Source organism: Panthera uncia, assembly GCF_023721935.1.
Source record: "Panthera uncia isolate 11264 chromosome A3 unlocalized genomic scaffold, Puncia_PCG_1.0 HiC_scaffold_12, whole genome shotgun sequence".
Classification (NCBI taxonomy): domain Eukaryota; kingdom Metazoa; phylum Chordata; class Mammalia; order Carnivora; family Felidae; genus Panthera; species Panthera uncia.
In genome coordinates, this window is record NW_026057579.1 from 28575638 (window position 1) to 28596941 (window position 21304).

The following is a 21304-nucleotide window of genomic DNA, read 5'->3' on the forward strand; positions in this document are numbered from 1 at the left end:
TGCAAAGAACTGGTGAGGGGGCGTAGTGGAGTCCCGGGGGTGTCCCAAGAAGATGCCTCAAAGGAAGTGATAGTGCAACTAGTACTTAAAAAAAGGCAGGCGGGTTCTAGGGGCGGGGGGATTACTATGAGGGGCACATGATGGTAGAAGTTCCGTAAAGGCATAGGGGATTTGTCTTGTTTGCTGTGACATCCCTAAACTCAGATTGATACCTGGCTCATTGAGGAGCTCAGCAGATATTTGTTGAAGCAATCAGTAGGTCAGACAATACCTTAATAAATACCAACGCATTTGTTGAGGACTTAGCCACTGTGCTGTGAACTTAATCCATATTATTTCTCAGCAGTCCTTTGAGGCTGGTACTATCCTTCCAGTTTTATGGATGTGAAAACTGAGACTTGGGGAAGGAAGGTAATTTGAGTAGAAAGCAAGAACTCCTAATGAAGTCTCTCGTATTCAATAGCCAGTGCTGATAAGCGGCCTGCTGTATGAGGAAAGGCCTAGCGGCATTTAAGAAGATGGGGTGCACCTGGCAGAGACAGCTCGTGGGGTTTGGCGGAGGGGCAGCACAGACCAAAAGGAGGAGGGGTGGTTAGAATAGCTTCTGGATACATGATGAAAGGACTTTCATGCTGTGTAAGAACTTGAATTGTTAGAGATTGAGTGGGTCTAGGAAACAACAGGAAGGGGGTAAGTGGAGACAGTTGTGGGCAGCTCTTTCAAGAAATTTTGTTTCAAGGGAGCCAAGAAGGTGGGGGTAGCTACAGGGTATATGAAATCAGGAGTTATTTTTTTTTTTATGGAAGGAAGAAGACGTATTGTTCGTATACTAATGGGAATGAACCAGTGGAGCGTGAGGAGGAATTTACTGAACAGAAGAAAGAAGGGATAATGGCAGGATTGTAGAAATAGGAGAAATGGGATCCGGAGCTTGAGTGGGGTTTGAGGCTGTTTTGGGAGCAGATGTATATAATTTTTCTGTTGTAACTGACAGAAGGAAAATCCTATTGGTATCGGTACAGGTAGGTGTACAGTGTTAGTGGGTTGGAAAATGAGAGCTTTCCCATCTAATCGTGTCAGTTAAAGTATATGAAGCAAGTTTTTAGTCGAGAATGGAGATGGGAATAAGGTGATGGAGGTTTGGAAAGAATGAAAGAATTGTGGAAAAGTTCTTAACAGAATAGGAGAGAAAGCCTGTTAGGGAAATGTTGTAGCATTGTGGGACAGCATGTTTGAATTGAGTTTATAAAATTTCAAACCCTCTTTAAAATATAGAGAAGAGTATAATGAGCCTGGATGTACTCACTGCCCAGCTTCAACCATTTTACCAATCTTGTGTCTTACTCTCCACTCCTGCCTTTTCTTTCACTTAGTCATTTCAAAGCAAATCCTAGACATCTTATCATTGTGCCTGTAAATACTTAAGTAGTGTCTGTAATTGGTAAAGACTTTAAAAAAATAACCACAATAGCACTGTATTATTTCTAACAAAATGAGTAGTAATTCCCTAACATCATTTGATATCCGCCTCACATTCAATTTTCCCAGGTTGCCTCACGAATGTTTTTACAGGTAGTTCGTTTGAATCGGGACCCTAACGGTGTTGAGATCTGGAAATGAGAACTGTCAGCTTGGTTTTGTAGTATTTCTACAGAGACTTCGGGTAACTTGTAATCAGGGTTCATAGTTGCCTTTGACTGAGGATTAGGTTTTGCCAGGTGAATATGATAAAGGGAAAGAAGCAAGGGATTAAAGAAATCTCTGTATAATGATGGGCCAGGGATTAAGTTGGTTAGAAGGGATAAGAGACTTTGAGGAGAGAGAGCAGGTAAAAAGCCTAGGGTCGGTGGATTGGATGTGTCAGTGAGGCTGAGGAGTTGCTGGAATGCCGGGGACCGGGTGGGTGGAAGGAGCAGTCGCTCACGAGTCTGGTCCTTGACGTGGAGGCGTCCAGAGAGTTCCTTCTCGGTAAGAAAGATCCAGGGCGGTCCTAGGATGTGTAACTGAGGGAATAAAGGAAATGACTGTTGTGGATGAGGTCGGGGAGCGGAGAACACTTTTGAAATGCTGGCTTGCTTTTTTGGTTTCCATGAGTACGTGTTAAACTCTTCCCCCTCCCCCTTCCTTCTCTGGCTCCTCCGTCTACTTTTCGGGTACAGATTCCTCTCGCCCCCACTACTCTACTTTTTGGTTTTTTTGGTCGATCCTTTAAATGATGTTGCTCCTTAAGGCTGCTTTCGTTCAACTTAATCCCCCTCGAAATCATAGTCACTTTTGTTTTTTTGTTTTTTTTTTCAATATATGAAGTTTATTGTCAAATTGGTTTCCATACAACACCCAGTGCTCATCCCAAAAGTCATAGTCACTTTTGCATTAATTACAATACACCCTCTACATAACGCATACCTTACCCCAGAACTCCAGATCTATCCATCCACTTGCCTTCTGGGAAGCTTCTTTTAGACTTGCTAAAGTTCCAAACCCAACATGTTTGCAAGTGACCTTCTCAACCCTCCATCCTCCCTCCCTCACCTCCCCCACACCTCCTCATTCTTCTCTCTTTCCTACCTCAGTAAATTAATTCAGTCAACAAATGATTTATCGGTTACTATGTGAAAGCAGTCTGCTAGGTATCTGGGGTTCAGCGTGAAACATGGCAGATGTGAGCCCTGTGTCCTGCGTGGCAGTGGGGAGATCTGCACTTGCAGTTTCCTTGGCTGACTCCTTCCCGTTTGTCTTTTACGTCTCAGCTTCGGTGCCACTTCTGGGAAGCCTTCCCCGTCCTCCCAAAACTAGTTTCATAGCACCCTTCCTGTGTGTGCGTGTTTCCCTTTCTCTGTTCCTAGCTGCTCATTTGTCTTCCCTACTAGGTTTTAAGCAATTTGGAGGGCAGGGGAAGTGTATTGTTCGTTGTATCACTGCTGCCTGTCACAGCGCCCCTGGCACCTAGTGGACACTCGATAAATATTTGTGGAACGAACGAATGGTTCCATCTGCATTTTGTATAGATCACCAGCAGCAGTAAGGTTAATCTAAAGTTCCCCTACAGACACAGGTGCTTGTCCCACACAGCTGTGTATAATGGTTGCTTATTTGTTTTTAGCAGGTGGTGGGTTTTGGTTGTCCTACTCTAGTGAATTTTTTACTGCCTATTTCATTTACTTTTTAATTTCCTTTATATTAACAGCATTTATAAATACAGCCATTTTCACAATAAAGGCAAGAATGCAGATGTACTACTTCAGTTAACAGTTGATAGTTTAATTAATTCAGGGCTTATTTATTTAGGGAGGCAGAGTTGTAAAGGTTTTTTAATATTTTCTTGTCACCCATATTTAAAAGCCTTTTCATTATTAAGTCGCTCTTTCCCCTCAGGAAATCCTGGGAGTACCTCATGCATCTGAACAGAGATATGATGCTGAATTCTTTAAGAAGTTCAGGAATCAGAATATTGTTCTCTCAGCAAGAACTTATGCTCGGGTAATTTCTTTTTTGTAAATAAAATAATTATGGTTATTAACACTTTCCAAGTCTCTGAGCCGTTTGGTTAATGTTATTGCATGCATTTGCCATTATTTCATTTTTTGTTGTAGTATTAATGTAGAGAAAATGGAACCATATTTAAAAAAAGTTTTTTAATGTTTATTTTTGAGAGAGAGAGAGAGTGAGCATGAATGGGGGAGGGCCGGGCTCGGGCAGGGGGGGCGGGCAGAGAGAGAGGGAGACAGAATCTGAAGCAGGCTCCACGTTCTGAGCTGTCAGCATAGAGCCCGATGCGGGACTTCAACCCATGAGCCGTGAGATCGTGACATGAGCCAGAATTGGGTGTTTGACTGAGCCACCCAGGCACTCCTGGAACTATATTTTTAAAAATGTTTATTCATCATTCTGAGTTTTAAAACTAAGTAATTTTCATAGCATTAGATTGAGATACGTGGTGCAGACTAGGAAGAAGTGGAAATATTTCAAAGTACCTTTTATGTCAGAACTGCATAATGAGCTAATTTTAGGTTTTTGGATGTTGTCCTACAAAATCATTCCTTTTTTTCTGAGGTTTACATTGGAAACTTAACCCTTGCCGTTTGTACAGGAAAGTAATGTACAAGCCCTAGAAATTCTGTTCACTTATCATGGATCAGACCTGCTTCCTCATCGCCTCGCGATTCTCTCCAACTTCCCAGAGACCACTTCTCCACATGAATATTCTGTCTTGCTGCCTGAAGCTTGGTATGTGACTTTGTTTACTGAATTTTATCTTCTTTCTAAATAAGAAGTGTTTTGTCTCATGCTGAATAATCTGTATTAAACAAAAGTAATTTTAATGTAATCTTAAACTTTTTTCTGATTATAAAATTATTTCTATTTTATTTTTAAATGATCTCAAAGCCAAAATGCATCTAGCTTAACAGGATGACCTTAATTTAATGAACATGAACTTTTCTTTCTTTCTTTTTTTTTTTTGTTTGCTTTTCTCTGAAAGCTTAAAAAAAAAAAGTCTTGATGATAGAAGTGAACAAAAAGAAGCTTGAGGTGCTCTTTTCATCTTCATATTTCTTTTACCCCTGTATAGTGATATGTAAAATGCATTTTGTGAATTTATATTTACAAGTGTTTTAGAATATAATTTATTTTCTGCCCCTTGGCAAAAATAGATCTAATATTAATAGAAATGACTTTTTTCTACTGTAAATTGTTAGTATACATAAAGGGCTATCCCTTAAAAGTAAAGAGGGGCTACTGTTTCAAAAAAAATTTTTAAAGTGATTTGAGTTCCTTTATGGTTGTCGTCTTCTGATGTCTGCTTAACCATACGATTTTCTGAAATTTCAGAATTGGTTTGCAAAATAGTTTTAAATGCCCAGCGCTGGATTATCTCTGAATGCCCGTGGTTCCTTTACTGGAGCTGCCGTTACCAAGTTAAATTGCAAGAAATACGTTAGGTATATCATATTGTAGTGCTGTGGTGTTTTGGGGGGCGGTAATCAGAAGATAAAGTTACGTGGGATCATTGTGTTGGGATGTGTTGCTTAGACAAACTTTGAAAAGATTGGTTTCTTATGAGTCTTTACTTTCTCCGTGTGTTTAAAATGAATATAGTTAAAGTTTTTTTTTTTCTTTCTTTTTTTTTTTTTTTTGCTTAATTTTTGTTTCTCAAGGTCATGTTGAGTATATTTTGCTCCAGGTGGAAAACATGAGGAAAAATAATAGGTTTTAACAGTAACCTGTGTCTGTGTCTCCTCGTAATTTTTGTGGGATATCCAGCAGGGCGGGGCCTCTTCTAGGAGCCTCTTCCATAAATGTCCTCCTTTTCCTGTGTTCTGATCGTTTTGTTTGGTCTTGTAGCATAACCCCTTTTACAATATATTTCAGTCATTTTCATTTCTGCTCTTCTCCCTCTTGTTCCATCTTTAATAAATATCCAACCCGAAGCCCGAAACCAACTCTTTAAGGCACAGACCATCTCTTACTTGGTTTTGGATCCTCGCAGTCCAGGGTTGTACCTGTGTCTGAAAATGTTTGCTGACTGGATAAAGTAGATCCGCCTTGTGGCCGTTTATAAAAGAGATCAAAAGCTGTCCTGACGGGAGTGCGGTAGAATATACTTCACCTTTAAAAACGGAGGCGCCCTGGTGAACATTCCACCAAGGCTCCCACGGCCTTCATTCACAACTCGTTGCTCCTTTAGCCTGTGGGTGAAGCCCTGTTCTTCTACCCTGTTTGAAGTTCTGCTCTAAGGGATGCCTGGATCAGGAAGATCTAGTTATAGGAATTGTTTCCTTTTTGAGGAAGTTTATTCTTGTTTGAATACTTGGTGTTTGTTTATTTTTAAATCACTTTCAAGTCAGATGAACACAAAGTGTCTGTTTTGTTGGAGTATGAGTGTTCCCCTCTACTGCCCCGCTCACTGTTTGCTGAACACCATCCCTGTGCCTGGCACTATGGGAGGGATTCCGAAGCACGTAAAATATTGTTCTTCCACAGGACTAATCAGGTATGTTTTATATATCAACAGAAATTCCTGCTTACAGCATCATGCTTTCAAACTGAGCAAGAAATGAGCCGAAAAGACTCTAGATACATTTGAAGCTTTTTCTGCCTTTTTTTTTTTTTTTTAACCCCCTCAGTTGCAGTGTTTGAAAACTAGTAACATGATCTTCCCACTTCCTCATTTACTGCCTTCAAGGACTGTAGAACTTTCTGTGCACATGCCTTTTTTTTTCCTGGCTGTATGTACTGTTCAGCCACAGAGCCCCCGGCTCATCCTGCTTTATAAAGTGCCCTTCATTGTCTCAACTTGTATTTTGCAAGTAATAATGACTTTTCAATAATCTGTTAAATTGCTTTGAAACAAGTCGCTGAACTCTAAATGTGTGGCTCCCAAAATGCAGAATGGCTGTGTAACTTCTGCTCAGTCTTCAGCTTGCTGTCAGGGCAAGGGCATGCAGTCCCCCGTTTTCTCCCTCCTGCCTACACGAGCCTCTCACTGTCCCTTAAATTGCCACCCTGCCTCGGCCGTGGGGCTGGTTTTGTGGCCAGTGTGCCTCCTGCCTGGTGTGCCCTTCTCCTAGATCTTCGTGTGACTGGGCCTCCTACTTCCTTCTGAGTCTCCCCTCAAAGGCTCCCTCTTCAGAAACCCCTTCTCTGACCACTCTCTGCAGGTAGCCTCCGCTCCCTCCCACAGCTTTTGCCCGACCCGGTTTTTCTCCATCGCACTCACACCTAACATATTATGTGGTCGTTTGCCTTCTCCACTTTATCTGATCTCCCTCGGCCATCCTGTTTACCCTCACTTTACCCTCACTTTAAATCCTCCTTTCGTGCTTTAGTTTCTTCCTAGCATTTATCACTCCTACTTTAGTTTGTGTTCTACTCATTTATTTTGTTCCCCCCGCCCCCTGCCCACCCCAGTAAAACAGCAGCCCCAGTAGGACAGGGATTTTAGTGTTTTCCCTTCCTTACCCGCCCTGCACTTAGAAGATTGCCTGGCACATTGTAGGTACTCAGTAAATACTTGTTGAATGAATGAATGAATATTTGAATATCAAATCCGTAAGGGAAGGACCTCGTGTCTTGTTCTCCTGTGTAGAATGTACATGGGAGGGTAGGTAGCGTTTTGCATTTTAGAGTTCAAGCTGTGTAATATTTTGGAAAGTGATAGTAGGTTATGCCAGCAAATTGACCTGTTACCTACCCTGTGTTGAGATCCAGTAGGCAGAACTTTTGCTTTGACATTTAACCAAAGTTTGGTTAACCAGTTTTGATCTAACCAAATTTGATGATTATGATTGCTGGGAAACTTCTGTGGCGTGTGGTATTCTTGTGTTTTATATTGTCATTCTTAAATTGTCATGTGTGTTTGACGATGATGAAATGCGACCAGGTTTTGTTAAACTTTGAAACTACGTTTTCCATCATAGGTGCCACATCCTTTTATTAGCTGTCTATCCTATAGCTGTCTATTGCTATAAAATGTTTCCACTTTATAGTGTACTTGACTGTATGAAAGTACAAAGGTGACATTTCTTACTGTCTTCATTAGCTCCCACAATATGTGTTAATAGAGATTTTTATAAAAGAAATTCTTGTTTATTTTGGGGATTTTTGATACTTGTGGCATGTTTTAGAAAGATTATTTAGATTTTTCATTTTATGCCTCTTTCCCTAGTGTAGAATCTTTTCCAGAATGGTGGAAGTAACCTAGTTTAAAAAGTGGTATTTTGAACGGTTGTCTGTTGAAGTAGCGTAGCAGAAGAGGGGTAGGAGCTTTGCTATTAGAGCCCGAGTGCCTAGTTCATGTCTTTGGATAACTTTCTTAAATGCACTTTGGTCTTCTCACCTGTAAAATGGACGTGAATTGTCCTCAGCGTTGTGAGAATGTTTAATGAGCTAATGCATTGCTTGGCACCAAATAAATGCTACTTAAGTGTTAGCAACTATTGTCAGGGTAGAATCCTATATTAGCACCTTGGCCTTGTATACTTCACGTGCTTCCTGTTTTAAACTTATTGGCATATTTTTATAATTCCAGAAAAGTTGAAAATACAGGGAGTTCTGGATACCCTTCACTTAGCTTCCCTTTTCTCCTATATAATCATAGCACATTTGTCAAAACTGAGAACTTATCACTGGAATAGTCAGTTCTGCTATAACATGACCTATACATTCCTAAAATCACTGACTGTGTGGGATCCTGCAGTGAAAACCACAGGGCTCATGGGAACAGTGGGATTAGCGGTCCAGGACTCAAACACTTTGTTCGGAGAAAAAAAGGAACCTAAATGGAAGTCCTAACTAACACTGTTTACATGTGTTAAAGGGTTAATAGGCACACAAATACTAAAATACGGCGCTTATGTTGAAAAAGACCTCAGCAGGACTTTGCACGTGGAAGTGGGTGTCGGGAGAGTTGCAGGTCCTGCGTCACTGGGAAGTGGAGGAAGAGGGTGGTTGGAAGTCTGGTGGCAAGTGGTGTCGCCAGATGTGGACGGGGGCTTCCTAACGTAGTGTGTGATCCGAGGTTGCTGGTGACTGTCCGGGCGTCTCTGCACGCGTAGCCTGACATGGCTGGGTTCGGTTTTCTGTGTGCACCTAGTGTTTCTTGGGGATGAAATTTGGCATCGGCAAATGCAAAACTTGTGTTATGCCCAAGGTGTTCCCTCATATCTATCACTGGAACAAATTTGCATCTTCAAAACAGGATAGCAGAACCGACTGCACAATACTGCTAACTAAATGACAGATTTATTTGGCTATAATTAGTTTTTCTACTAATACGCTTTTTCTGTTTTCGAATCCAATCCAGGATACCACGTTGCATTAAGATTTCATTTGCTTTTAATATGTGGAAATAAACTTCGTTCAATATCTGTCAGTCAGGAAATTCTTTGACACATGTATTTGCTAGATAATGAAAATTGATATTCATATTTATATTCCTGGGTTATTTCCAGAATCAGGAAGGAAAGATTCCATTATTTAGTGTATTTGGGGATACTACTGTATTTAAACTATTTTATAATTGTAAGTGGTAAAACTCTGTTGATGGAAGTAGACTATCCAGTTATCCGGCACACTACATTTGTCTCCTAGACGAGCTGTTACTGTGGTAACTTGGCAGTTAGTTTGCTTATAATTATCTGAGTTTTGTTAATTATTTGGCGATTGGAGGTTGGACCGCGAAAGTGTGCTATAACATGTGGATAGATTGTACTTGTGTGAACCATAAAAAATGTGTTGACGTTTCTAATTTCTTTTCTGAATTTGTGATTGTAAGAATTATTTGTTGACTTCTAATCATTGTCTGCCTTTAGTTCCACAGTAATTTATGTGACGTACCATTAAGGCTAACATCCAAAGGGGCTGGCTAAAAGATGTGAAGTGATCAGCTATTTAGATCATCTAGGAGGTCAGCCGCATCCCATGTCAGTATATACCTGGCTATTTAGAAACTGCTCTTTTTCTAGAGCATAGAAATTGGAAACCACTTTCGCCTGCATTCCTTTGGAGCCACTTTGCAAAAACAGCATAAGTTGTACGAGCACCTAATGGGCAGAAGCATTCTTCCTGTGACCTGCAGACCTGGGATCTTTTTGTGCCGCGCGTACTTTAACTCGTGTTTGTCCCTGACATTTTATTCCCTTGCGAACCCTGAATCATTCCTCCTTTTCCTAGGCCTGAATCCCTTTCTGATGCTCTCTGCCCCACTTGGTAACGCAGCATGATGATAGACCGATTGTGTTCTTCATTAGTCCGATTCAGAATGACTAGATCTGTCTTGCATTTGTAAATCGTATTTTGAGCTTTGCATATTTTTGGCTTTGTTAAGTGCAGGGACTTTTAAGACCATTTGACCATTATAAGGCTTTTGCTTTATTTTTCAAGAAAAAATTTTTAATTGTAAAAAAACATACAACATCAGATTTACCATTTTAACCATTTTTCAGCATACATTTCCATAGTAGGTCTGTTCACCTTGTTCAACCAATTTCCAGAACTCTTTTTACCCTCATGAAACTCTGCACCCGTTAAACAACTCTCATTTTCTGCCCAACCCAGCCCCTGACCACCAGCATTCTGCTCAGTGTCTGTGTGAAGTTGCTTACTCTTGGGTGCCTCATAAAAGTGGAGTCATGCAGTACTTGTCTTTTTATGATTCTTTTATTTCACTTAGCATAATATCCTCAAGGCATACTCCTATACTTTCAGTGAAATTAATATTACAATTAAATAGGGCTTAGAGTGGCTTGCCATCTCTGGGTCATGTTTCTGTTTATGCTGCGAAAGTACTTCTCAAACAAAGACTAGGATGAGGACGAACTAACTCTAGTTTGAGATGCAAGGTTACATTACCATTATTGCTGGACTTGCTGTGGAGAGCCTCTTCTCCATCTCTTGGTGATAAATAGGGTGTGCAAACTGAAGGGAACTTGGAATATATCTAAGATGTATCTAATATATCTTCTAACACTTGTGTTTGAATAGCCACACATGGAGCCTTTTTCTGTAATTACAATAACATAAAAATTAGGTCCTAAAATAGCAAAACATCAATATGCATTTTATTAAAATTCCAAGTAGGACAGATTTGATTTAGGTCAAATTGATTTGCCTTATAACTTAAATGATTAGTAATTTGTCCTTAAAGAGATCAGATGACATTATTTCCATTCTTCACAACTGAAAGATTAGGCAGAAGTTTACTTTTTTAAATTAATTAATTAATATTTAAAAATATTTATTTTTAATATACATCCAAGTTAGTTAGCATATAGTGCAATAATGATTTCAGGAGTAGAATCCAGTGATTCATCCTTTACATATAATGCCCAGTGCTCATCTCAAGAAGTGTCCTCCTTAATGCCCCTTGCCCATTTAGCCCACCCACCGCCGATACCCCCTCTAGCAACCCTCAGTTTGTTCTCAGTATTTAAGAGTCTCTTATGGTTTGTCCCCATTCTTGCTTTTATATTATTTTTGCTTCCCTTCCCTTACGTTCATCTGTTTTGTATCTTAAATTCCACGTATGAGTGAAGTCATATGATACTTGTCTTTCTCTGACCAATTTGATAGTGACCATGATACGCTCTAGTTCCATCCACGTTGTTGCAAATGGCAAGATTTCATATGTGTATGTATATACCACATCTTCTTTGTCCATTGATCTGTCAGTGGACATTTGGGCTCTTTCCATACTTCGGCTGTCATCGATAGCGCTGCTATGCACATTGGGGTGCATGTGCCCCTTCAAAACAGCACACCTGTAGTCTTTGGATAAATATCTCGTAGTGCAATTGCTGGGTCATAGGGTAGTTCTGTTTTTAATTACTTGAGGAACCTCCATACTGTTTTCCAGAGTGGCTGCACTAGTTTGCATTCCCACCAGCAGTGCAAAAGGATTCCTCTTTCTCCATATCCTCGCCGACATCTGTCATTGCCTGAGTGGCTAATTTTAGCCATTCTGACTGGTGTGAGGTGGTATCTCATTGTGGTTTTGATTTGTATTTTCCTGATGATGAATGATGTTGAACATTTTCTCATGTGTCTCTTAACCATCTGGATGTCTTCTTTGGAAAAGTGTCTCTTCATGTCTTTTGCCCATTTCTTCACTGGATTATTTGTATTTTGGGTGTTGAGTTTGGTAAGTTCTTTATAGATTTTGGATACTAACCCTTTATCTGATATGTCATTTGCAAATATCTTCTCCCATTCTGTTGGTTCCCTTTTAGTTTTGCTGATTGTGTCCTTTGCTGTGCAGAAGCTTTTTATTTTGATGAAGTCCTAATAGTTCAATTTTGTTTTTGTTTCCCTTGTTGTGCAGAAGCTTTTTATCTTGATGAGGTCCTAATAGTTCATTTCTGCTTTTGTTTCCCTGGCCTCCGGAGACATGTTGAGTAAGATGTTGCTGCGGCTAAGGTCAAAGAAGTTTTTGCCTGTTTTCTCCTTTAGGATTTTGATGGCTTCCTGTCTTAAGTTTAGGACTTTCATCCATTTTGAGTTTATTTTTGTGTATGGTGTAAGAAAGTGGTCCAGGTTCATTTTTCTGCATATTTCTGTCCAGTTTTCCCAGCATCATTTGCTGAAGAGACTGTCTTTATTCCACTGGATATTCTTTCCTGCTTTGTCAAAGATTAGATGGCCAGAGGTTTGTGGGTCCATTTCTGGGTTCTCTGTTCTTTTCCATTGATCTGTCTGTTTTTGTGTCTTCACATAAAACTGTCTTCATAATTACAGCTTTGTAATACATCTTGAAGTCCAGAACTGGGATGCCTCCGGCTTTGGTTTTCTTTTTCAGGATTGCTTTGGCTATTTGGGATCTTTTTTGGTTCCATACAAATTTTAGGATTGTTTGTTCTAGCTCTGTGAAGAATGTTGGTGTTATTTTGATAGGGATTGCATTGAATATGTAGATTGCTTTGGGTAGTATCGACATTTTAATAACATTTGTTCTTCCAATCCATGAGCATGGGGTATTTTTCCATTTTTTTTGTGTCGTCTTCAGTTTCTTTCATAAGTTTTCTATAGTTTTCAGCATATAGATTTTTCACCTCTTTGGTTAGGTTTATTCCTAGGTATTTAATGGTTTTTGGTGCAATTGTAAATGGGATTGATTCCTTGATTTCTCTTTCGGCCACTTCATTATTGGTGTATAGAAACGCAACCAATATCTGTACATTGATTTTATGTCCTACAACTTTGCTGAATTCATGGATCAGTTCGAACAGTTTTTGGTGGAGTCTTTTGAGTTTTCCCCGTGGATTATTATGTCATCTGTGAAGAGTAAAAGTTTGACTTCTGCTTTGCTGATTTGGATGCTTTTTGTTGCTTGGTGTTGTCTGATTGGTGAGGCTAAGACTTCCAACACTATGTTGAATAACATTGTTGAGAGTGGACATCCCTGTCATGTTAGCGGTGGGTTTTTCATATATGGCTTTTATGATCTTGAGGTATGATCCTTCTATTTCTATTTTCTTGAGGGTTTTTATCAAGAAAGGATGCCATGTTTTGTCAAATGCTTTCTCTGCATCTATTGAGAGGATCATGTGGTTCTTATGCTTTCTTTTATTGATGTGATGTGTCACATTTTTTTGCGGATATTGAACCAGCCCTGCCAGGTATAAATCCCACTTGATTGTAGTGAATAATTCTTTTAATGTGTTGTTGAATCTGGTTGGCTAGTATGTTGCTGAGAATTTTTGCATCCGTGTTCATCAGGGAAGTTGGTCTATAGATCTCATTTTTAGTGGGGTCTTGGGTTTTGCAATCAAGGTAATGCTGTAATGCTGGCCTTGTAGAACGAGTTTGGACGTTTTCCTTCCATTTCTATTTTTTGGAATATCTTCAAAAGAGTAGGTGTTAACTCTTCTTTAAATGTTTGGTAGAATTCCCCTGGAAAGCCATCCAGCCCTGGATTCTTGTTTTTTGGGAGATTTTTGATTCCTCATTCAATTGCTTTACTGGTTATCCATCTGTTCAAATTTTCTGTTTCTTCCTGTTTCAGTTTTGGTAGTTTACATGTTTCTAGGACTTTGTCCATTTCTTCCAGATTGCCCAACTTATTGGCATATAATTGCTCATAATATTCTCTTATTATTGGAAGGAAAGCCTTCTTGGAAGAGGGAAGGTTTTCTCTAGATCTTGAAAGTTGAGTGTGATTTTGATATTGGGAAGTTCAAAGAGGAAAGAGTCATCTGAATATTTAACATGAAGTTGTTTTACCTACCCAGTCTTTACCTGAGTCTTTACCTGTGTTATACTGTTTAGTCACAGGGTACAAAAGATGTTGCCAATTAATTTGTTAGTTGAAATGAATTAATGCAGAGGATTTCCAGTAAAACAATCAGGAATCTCTTTTTATGTTTTTATGTAGCTTGCTCTTGTTCATAAAGGTTTATTTTTTCTCCTCTGAAATTTTTAAAAAGTGGTTTCTGTTGGTCATTCTATTGGTCATTCCCACCATATTTTTGTTGTTGTAATGGAAATATTATCTAAACTGTAGCCTGGATGATGAAATAATTATGGAAAAAATTGGGGCATGGCATTCATTTGTTTGATTCTCAAGAGAAAAATAAAAGTGTTTCTTTTCCCTTTCACATTGAAAAGTTGATTAGTTACCTAATCAGAATTCAATTCCCATATGTACAGTTTATTTCTGAACTGCTGTGAACAAAGAACAATACATTGGGTTGTATTTAGGCTTAGAATAAGTATCTGGTCTTCTGTGGTGACTGTCAGTACAGAAGAATATAGAGTCCTCTACAAATGTTGGATATGTTGGCACTTTCTGGATCCAAGGATAACTTGGCGTTTGGATCAGAAAGGAAAGGCTCGTCACCTCAACTGTCTGGGAATAGGGTCTGGGGCTGGAAGTGGGGCAATTGGTTTGCATGTCTCCTGGCACTGTGGGCACGTTAGATCTTGACTCCATTAGTTTTTGTCTTTCTGATTATTTAAAACCACAAAGTGGATTTAGGACAATTTCCTTGATTAAGAAGGTAGAAGTGAATCTTATTTCAGAGGAATTTGTATGGGCCTTGGATAGTGTGTTGATACTTGTGTATTTGGTACTCTGAGAAGTACTAAAGAAATAAAGGTGTACTGATTTGTTCATTTCCTGTTTGGAGCATGGGACTCTTTTTCTTTTTTTTAATTTACAAACCAGTTTTACGTTTCACATGTAATTCTCACAGCATGTTTATGGGATAAGCAGAGAAGGGATTGCTATTCCTGCCTTCAGGCAGAAAATTTGAAAGGCATTAGTTGAAATATATGCTGAAATAGGGAATTATTTTAAAAATAATTTTAATTGCATTATCATTTTACATATGTATATGTAACATTGTCCAATGTTTTTAATATGGCTTAATACAGTTAAAGTTTCTGATTTATTTGAAATTAAGATCTTTTTGAGGGGGCACTTTTTTTTTAAACTAATACATTCTCCTAAAAATCTGTTACTAAATTCAGCATTAGCTAGTGGTAATGATACTCTTTTCATGGAGATGAGATTTTTCTTTCATTATTCATTTTCCTCCAAAGTTTAAGTCTCCTGACCAATAATTCAGTACATGTGATCCTTAAGTAGATTATAACATCTTCTGAATGGTTGAATTACCTTAGGGAAATAGTCCCTATAATTCTTCTTGATCACACAATGTCTTTTCCAGTCAAGATTTCATTAATATGTAAATACTTGTCTGTAACAGCAGTGAATCTCTTTATCACACTATATTTAATTAACATATAAATAACCCTGTGAGACACTTTCCCAATTTCTGATATAGGCAAGCCTGTTTAAATATTGTATTTGTAATAAGAAAAATTCTATTAAGAATCAAATTCATATTTCATACACAAAGTGTATGCATTATTTTAAGAAATGTTTTGACCTCCATGTGTACTCCATTTTTAATCCTAAAAGTTTAGCTACTATTTGTAATGACTGTAGGAGAAAAACTCCATGATATATGTAAATGTTGGGATCACGTGACATGGCACTGACGCGCATCAGTTTCTTCAGGTGTGGAATGGGGACTTTGTGGAGGTATTGTGATGGTTAAGTCATCGAAGAGAGCTGTCGTCTGTCACCGTTGCTGGCATGTCGCTGGCGTTCAGCATACAGCAGTGGTTGTAGTAGCAGAGGATAAAGGAGTAACAGTGACAGCAGCCCTACCGGTGTTTTGGGTACATGTCGATAAGAATGTTAGTTATGGATATCTTTCAGCTTCTAGTGCACTGATGAATAAACAGAATGTGTGTAACAGGGAGTATTCCTCCCTGATGACACTGATGCTGGGATTGCTCCTCTGGGACAGGACCCCTTATCCTGGTATCAGGTACCCGAGTTTCCAAATGATCACTCCAGAAGTTGCTTAACGAACCTTATTTCCAATGCAGTTAAAGGTTTTAATTTCATTTTTGATTGAATGATACATACAGGAAAACGAACAAATCGTAAGTGCACAATTTGCTGGATATTTGGATGAGACCAAGAAAGACGTTATCAGCATCTCTTACCCCCTCTCCTGTTACCATCTTGCAGTCCTCTCATCCGAGAGGACCGCTTGTCCTGACTCCTGATGTCACAGCCTAGTTTCATCTGTGAAAGAAACGGAGTGGATTGTGAGCACTGTTCTCCCCTCTCAACAGAGATCGGATTTCTTCTTCTTCTTCTTTTTTTTTCTTTTTATATCTTGTTGGAAAAAACAGACTGCTTCATGAGTTTGGGCATCATTCTTTTTTTTTTTTTTTTTTTTTTAATTTGTTTTTAACATTTATTTATTTTTGAGACAGAGAGAGACAGAGCATGAACAGGGGAGGGGCAGAGAGAGAGGGAGACACAGAATCTGAAACAGGCTCCAGGCTCTGAGCGGTCAGCACAGAGCCCGACGCGGGGCTCGAACTCACGGACCGCGAGATCATGACCTGAGCGAAGTCGGACGCTTAACTGACCGAGCCACCCAGGCGAGGGCATCCTTCTTGTGAAGCGGCCATGCTGATCTTCTCTGTATCGTCCCAATTGCAGTATATGTGTCACAAAGCGAGCACCAGAGATGAGATTTCTGATGTCCTTCAGATTGAATACCTTTCTAATGCTGGATGTACATTGATATTTTGGTTCTTTTATATTTAAAGTGTGTTTCTTATGGACAGAATATACGGTTGACCCTTGAACAATGTGGGTGTTAGGGGCACTGACACCCCGTATGGTAAAAAAAAAAATCCACATTTAAATTTTGATTCCCTCCAAACTTAACTACTCATAGTCTACTGTTGAGTGGAGCACTTACCAATAACAAAAACAATGAATTAACACACGTTGTATGTTGTCTATATTATATACTGTATTCTTATAATAGGGTAAGCTATGGAGAGAAAATGTTATTTTAAAAATCCTCAGAGAAAATAGTTATAGGACTAGATTGTATTTATCAGAAAAAATCTATATAAGTGTGCCCACGTAGTTTGAACCGGCCTTGTTCAAGGGTCGACTGTAATTGAATCTTGCTGTTTTATCTAATCGGGGAATCTCTGCCTTTTGATGGTCATGCTTTGGCTGTTTATATATAATGCATAGTTCAGTATGGTTCAGTTTAAAGCTAACACTTTGGTATCGGTTTACCACTTGTTCCATTTTTTCTTTGCTTGCCCTTTTCTCTTTTCCTGCCCATTTTAAGTTTATTTATTTATTTATTTTGTGATAGAGACAACCAGTGTGGAAGGGGCAGAGAGAGAGGGGGGCAGAGGACCTGCAGCCAGCTCTGTGCTGACAGCAGAGACTCCGATGTGGGGCCCGAACTCCCGAACCGTGAAATCATGACCCGAGCTGAAGTCTGACGCTTAACCGACTGAGCCACCCAGGCACCCCTCCTGCTTTCTTTGGAACTGGTTCTTTTTAGAATTCCATTTAATCTCCCTTATTGGGTTATTAGCTATACTTTCTTTTTTGGTGATTGCTGTAGTGTTTACACTTCTGTAGTTATGATAGTCTACTGTCAAATAGTATAATAGAACTTCAAGTATAAGATGAGAACCTTACCACAGTATTTTTCCATTTTCTCCCTGCTGGCTTTTGAATAACTGTTGTCATATATTTAACTTTTATATATGTTATGAACTATACCTTTTTTATCATTTTTGCTTTAATGAGTAAAAATGGGGGCTCCTGGGTTCTTCAGTCAATTAAGCATTTGACTCTTGGTTTTGGCTCAGGTCATGATCTCATGATTCTTGGGTTGGAGCCCGACGTTGGGCTGTGTGCTGCCAATGTGGCACGTGCTTGGGATTCTCTGTCACTCTCTCTCTCTGCTCCTCCCCCTCCTCTTTCTCTCTTTCTTTCTCTCTTTCTCTGTCTCTCAAAATAAATGGATAAATTAAAAAAAAAACAACAACAACTAAGGGGTGCCTGGGTGGCTCAGTTGGTTAAGCGTCTGACTTCAGTTCCGGTCATGATATTGAGGTTCATGAGCTCGAGCTCCACGTCGGGCTCTGTGCTGACAGCTCAGAGCCTGGAGCTTGCTTGGAATTCTGTGTCTCCCTCTCTCTCTGCCCCTGCCCTGCTAGCATGCTTGCTCACTCACTCTCTCTCAAAGATAAACATTAAGAAATAAAATAAGAATGAAATATAAAAAATTAAAAATGTGTTTTACATTTGCACATGTATTTACTGTTCTGCTGCTCTTCATTGCTTTTAGTAGATCCAAATTTCTATCTGGTATCAATTTTGTTCGGTCTGAAAGACTCTGTTTGGCATCTCTTGCAGGGCTAATCTGCCGGTGATGCGTTCTCGGCTTTTGTATGCCCAAGGAAGTCTTTCTTTTGCCTTTGTTTTGGAAAATGCTTTTGCTGGGTGTGGGATTCGAGGCTGTCACTTTTCTCCTGTTAGTCTTTCAAGGGTTTCCTTGCACTGTCATCTCCCGTTGTCCTTCATGAGGTCGGTTGTCATTCTTAACTGTGCATTTTTACAGCATGGGTCTTACTTTCTTTGGATGCTTTTAAGATTTTCTTCATAACTCGTTTTGAGCTGTTTGATTATGATGCTCCTTGACGTGGTTTTCATCGTGTTTATTCTCATTGCTCCTGATTGAGTTTTCTTGGATCTACACCCAATTTAGGAGTTACGTGCTTAGTACTTCTTCAGATACTGTTTCTCACTCCACCTCCCCTCCTTAAAACACACCCTCTTTTCTGGGCCACCACTTCCATGTGTGCTGGCCACTTGATCTTGTCTTACGATTCATTTTTTTTTTTCGGTGTTTTTCTGCATTTCATTTTGAATAGTTTCTATTACTATGTCTTTGTAAATAGGTTGCTTCTGCAATGTCTGCTATTAATGCTATCAGTGCGTTTTTCATCTCTGCTGCTGAATTTTCATTCCTTGGAGTATGATTTGGATTTTTAAAAAATTCTTTATGTCTACCACATGGTATATTGGTGTTTTAAATAAATTGGTAATTGTCCTGGTTACAGGCCATAATTTCCTGCTTTTTTACATATCTGGCATTTTTGATTGGATGCTGGACATGTGGGTTTGTTCATCTCACTAGTTGAGTTCCTATCCCAGTTGTTATGGAACATACTTTGTCCTTTCCCATAATGCACTTTTATTTAGTCACACTGTGTGTGTGTGCTCTAAAGTTAGCTTCTCTGTGAAGTTGGTCCAAAAGGATTTCTTAATTTACAATGGGTTAAATTAATCTGTAATGGGTTTCCTTAATCTGAAAATTATAGAAAATGACCTAGCAATACAGGTATAGGGCTATTTATTTGATATTTTTTGTTAGTGAATAACTTGGAGCCTGTTTTTATGGAGCCTGTTTTTATTCCAGGGTCAACTCCCTTGCCTCTTCCTGTACTTCTTGTTTCCGATTGGGTGAATGAGTGCTTATTAAGGAGTAGGAATCTATATTGAAAAATATAAGACCGGGGCTGCTGGGTGGCTCAGTCAGTTAAGCCACCAACTCTTGATTTCGGCTCAGGTAACGGTCTTGGCAGTTTGTGGGTTCAAGCCCCGCATTGGGCTCCGTGCTGACAACACGCGGAGCATGCTTGGGATTTTCTCCCTCTCCTCTCTCTCTGCGCCTCCCTCGCTCTCACTTGCTCACTTGCTCTCTCAAAATAAATAAATAAGGGACGCCTGGGTGGCTCAGTCGGTTGAGCGTCCGACTTCGGCTCAGGTCATGATCTCGCAGTCCGTGGGTTCAAGCCCTGCGTCGGGCTCTGTGCTGACAGCTCGGAGCCTGGAGCCTGTTTCAGATTCTGTGTGTCTCCCTCTTTCTCTGACCTTCCCCTGTTCATGCTCTCTCTCTGTCTCAAAAATAAATAAATGTTAAAAAAAATAATAAAATAAAATAAATAAATAAAACTTAAAAAAGAAATGCCATTTCCTCCGAATTCTCCAACACGTTGCTTTCTTTCTCTTCCTACAATCTCTAGTTTAACTTTGAACTTCATCAGCAGTAGAGATGTATTAGAATTACTTGCACTACAGTACCTGGACCATTGTCTTCTAACCACAGCCTGTGCAATTGACACGAGAGCCTCTCCCTCTTCATTTCTGGGGTTTTCATTTCTTTAGATGCGACTGTAAATCAGTCTGCAATGTAATTTGGCCTAGACCCAAAGAACTCATGATGGAAAGGCTGTGGATAGACAGATGTACAGCAATATCTTAAGGCAAACCACCTTTGTGCTTCTTTGTCTAAAGCTTAGGACATTTCACATCTCTGTGCTTATGCGTACTCCTACACATAGGCCCAGAGTCACCTGCAATTTATAGTATTACAGTGTTCCTGAGGGCACGATATACAATAGGAATTTGTACAGTCCATTGCAGAAATCTTAAATCAGAAACATTTGAAAGAACACTAAAGTACATTGTTTAAATCTTTAGCCACAGAGCAAGCATAATGATCTTAAGCTGTAAATACCCCTGTAGTTCAGTGGTTGTTTTTGTTTACTTATTTATTCAAATTCGTCCATTGGTCCTTCAGTTTGTCCATCTATCCATCCATTAAGTATTTAGTGAGCTTTCAGTGAATGCCAAGTATTGTACTAAGAATATAAAAATGACTAACACTTGGAAAGAACTTATAGTTTAGTGAAGGAGCAAGACACAAGTAAATAATTGTGCATATCTTACTTATGATGAGGCTATATCTCGATAAACCCATTGCTGAAAATACTAAGTCAAAAATGCATTTAATACACCTAACCTACTGAACATCATAGCTCACATTAGCCTTCCTTAAGCATGTTCATAACACTTAATGCTAGCCTCCAATTGAGCAGAATCATCTAACACAGGACTGTCTTATAATAAAGTGGTGAGCCTCCTCATGTAATTTATTGAGTACCGTACTGAAAGTGAAAAACAGAATGGTCACATGATTACAGAAGGGTTGTAAGTAAATTGGTGGTTTATCCTCCGTGATCGCTTGGTGGACTGGGAGCTGTGGCTCCCTGCCGCCATCCAGGATCGTGAGAGAGGACCATTACCGCATGACCCTAGCCCAGGAAAAGACCCGACTTCAAAATCCAAAGTACAGCTTCTACCAAGTGCATATCCCTTTCACACCATCGTAAAGTAAAATAATTATAAATTGAACCATTCTAAGTGGCACCATCTATCTGTAATTCTGTGCAATGACAGCAGTAACGGGAATACATACAAAGCTTAGTCTTATGGAAGAAAGTCAGGGAGGCTTGATCTGGGAACATCACAGAAGGTTTCAGTTTTTTTTCTCTTCTAATGATCACTGCATTGATTGGCCCAATTAAAGACAACATTGTAAATATGCATTCCGTG

The 21304-nt window shown here is 39.4% G+C and overlaps 1 protein-coding gene and 1 non-coding gene across 4 annotated transcripts in view; one reads left to right on the forward strand and one right to left on the reverse strand.

Moving 5' to 3' along the window:
* The window catches only part of NBAS (NBAS subunit of NRZ tethering complex), a 328333-nt gene that overhangs the window by 89003 nt on the left and 218026 nt on the right, over positions 1-21304 (forward strand). For all 3 annotated transcript variants that reach the window (XM_049652503.1, XM_049652501.1, XM_049652502.1), the window contains 2 exons: positions 3376-3480; positions 4091-4227. In XM_049652503.1, the coding sequence (XP_049508460.1) occupies positions 3376-3480; positions 4091-4227 (242 nt within the window). The remainder of the gene's footprint in view (positions 1-3375; positions 3481-4090; positions 4228-21304) is intronic.
* Positions 16440-16545, reverse strand: LOC125937827 (U6 spliceosomal RNA). The gene has a single exon (XR_007462517.1). It is a non-coding gene; the product is annotated as a U6 spliceosomal RNA (small nuclear RNA).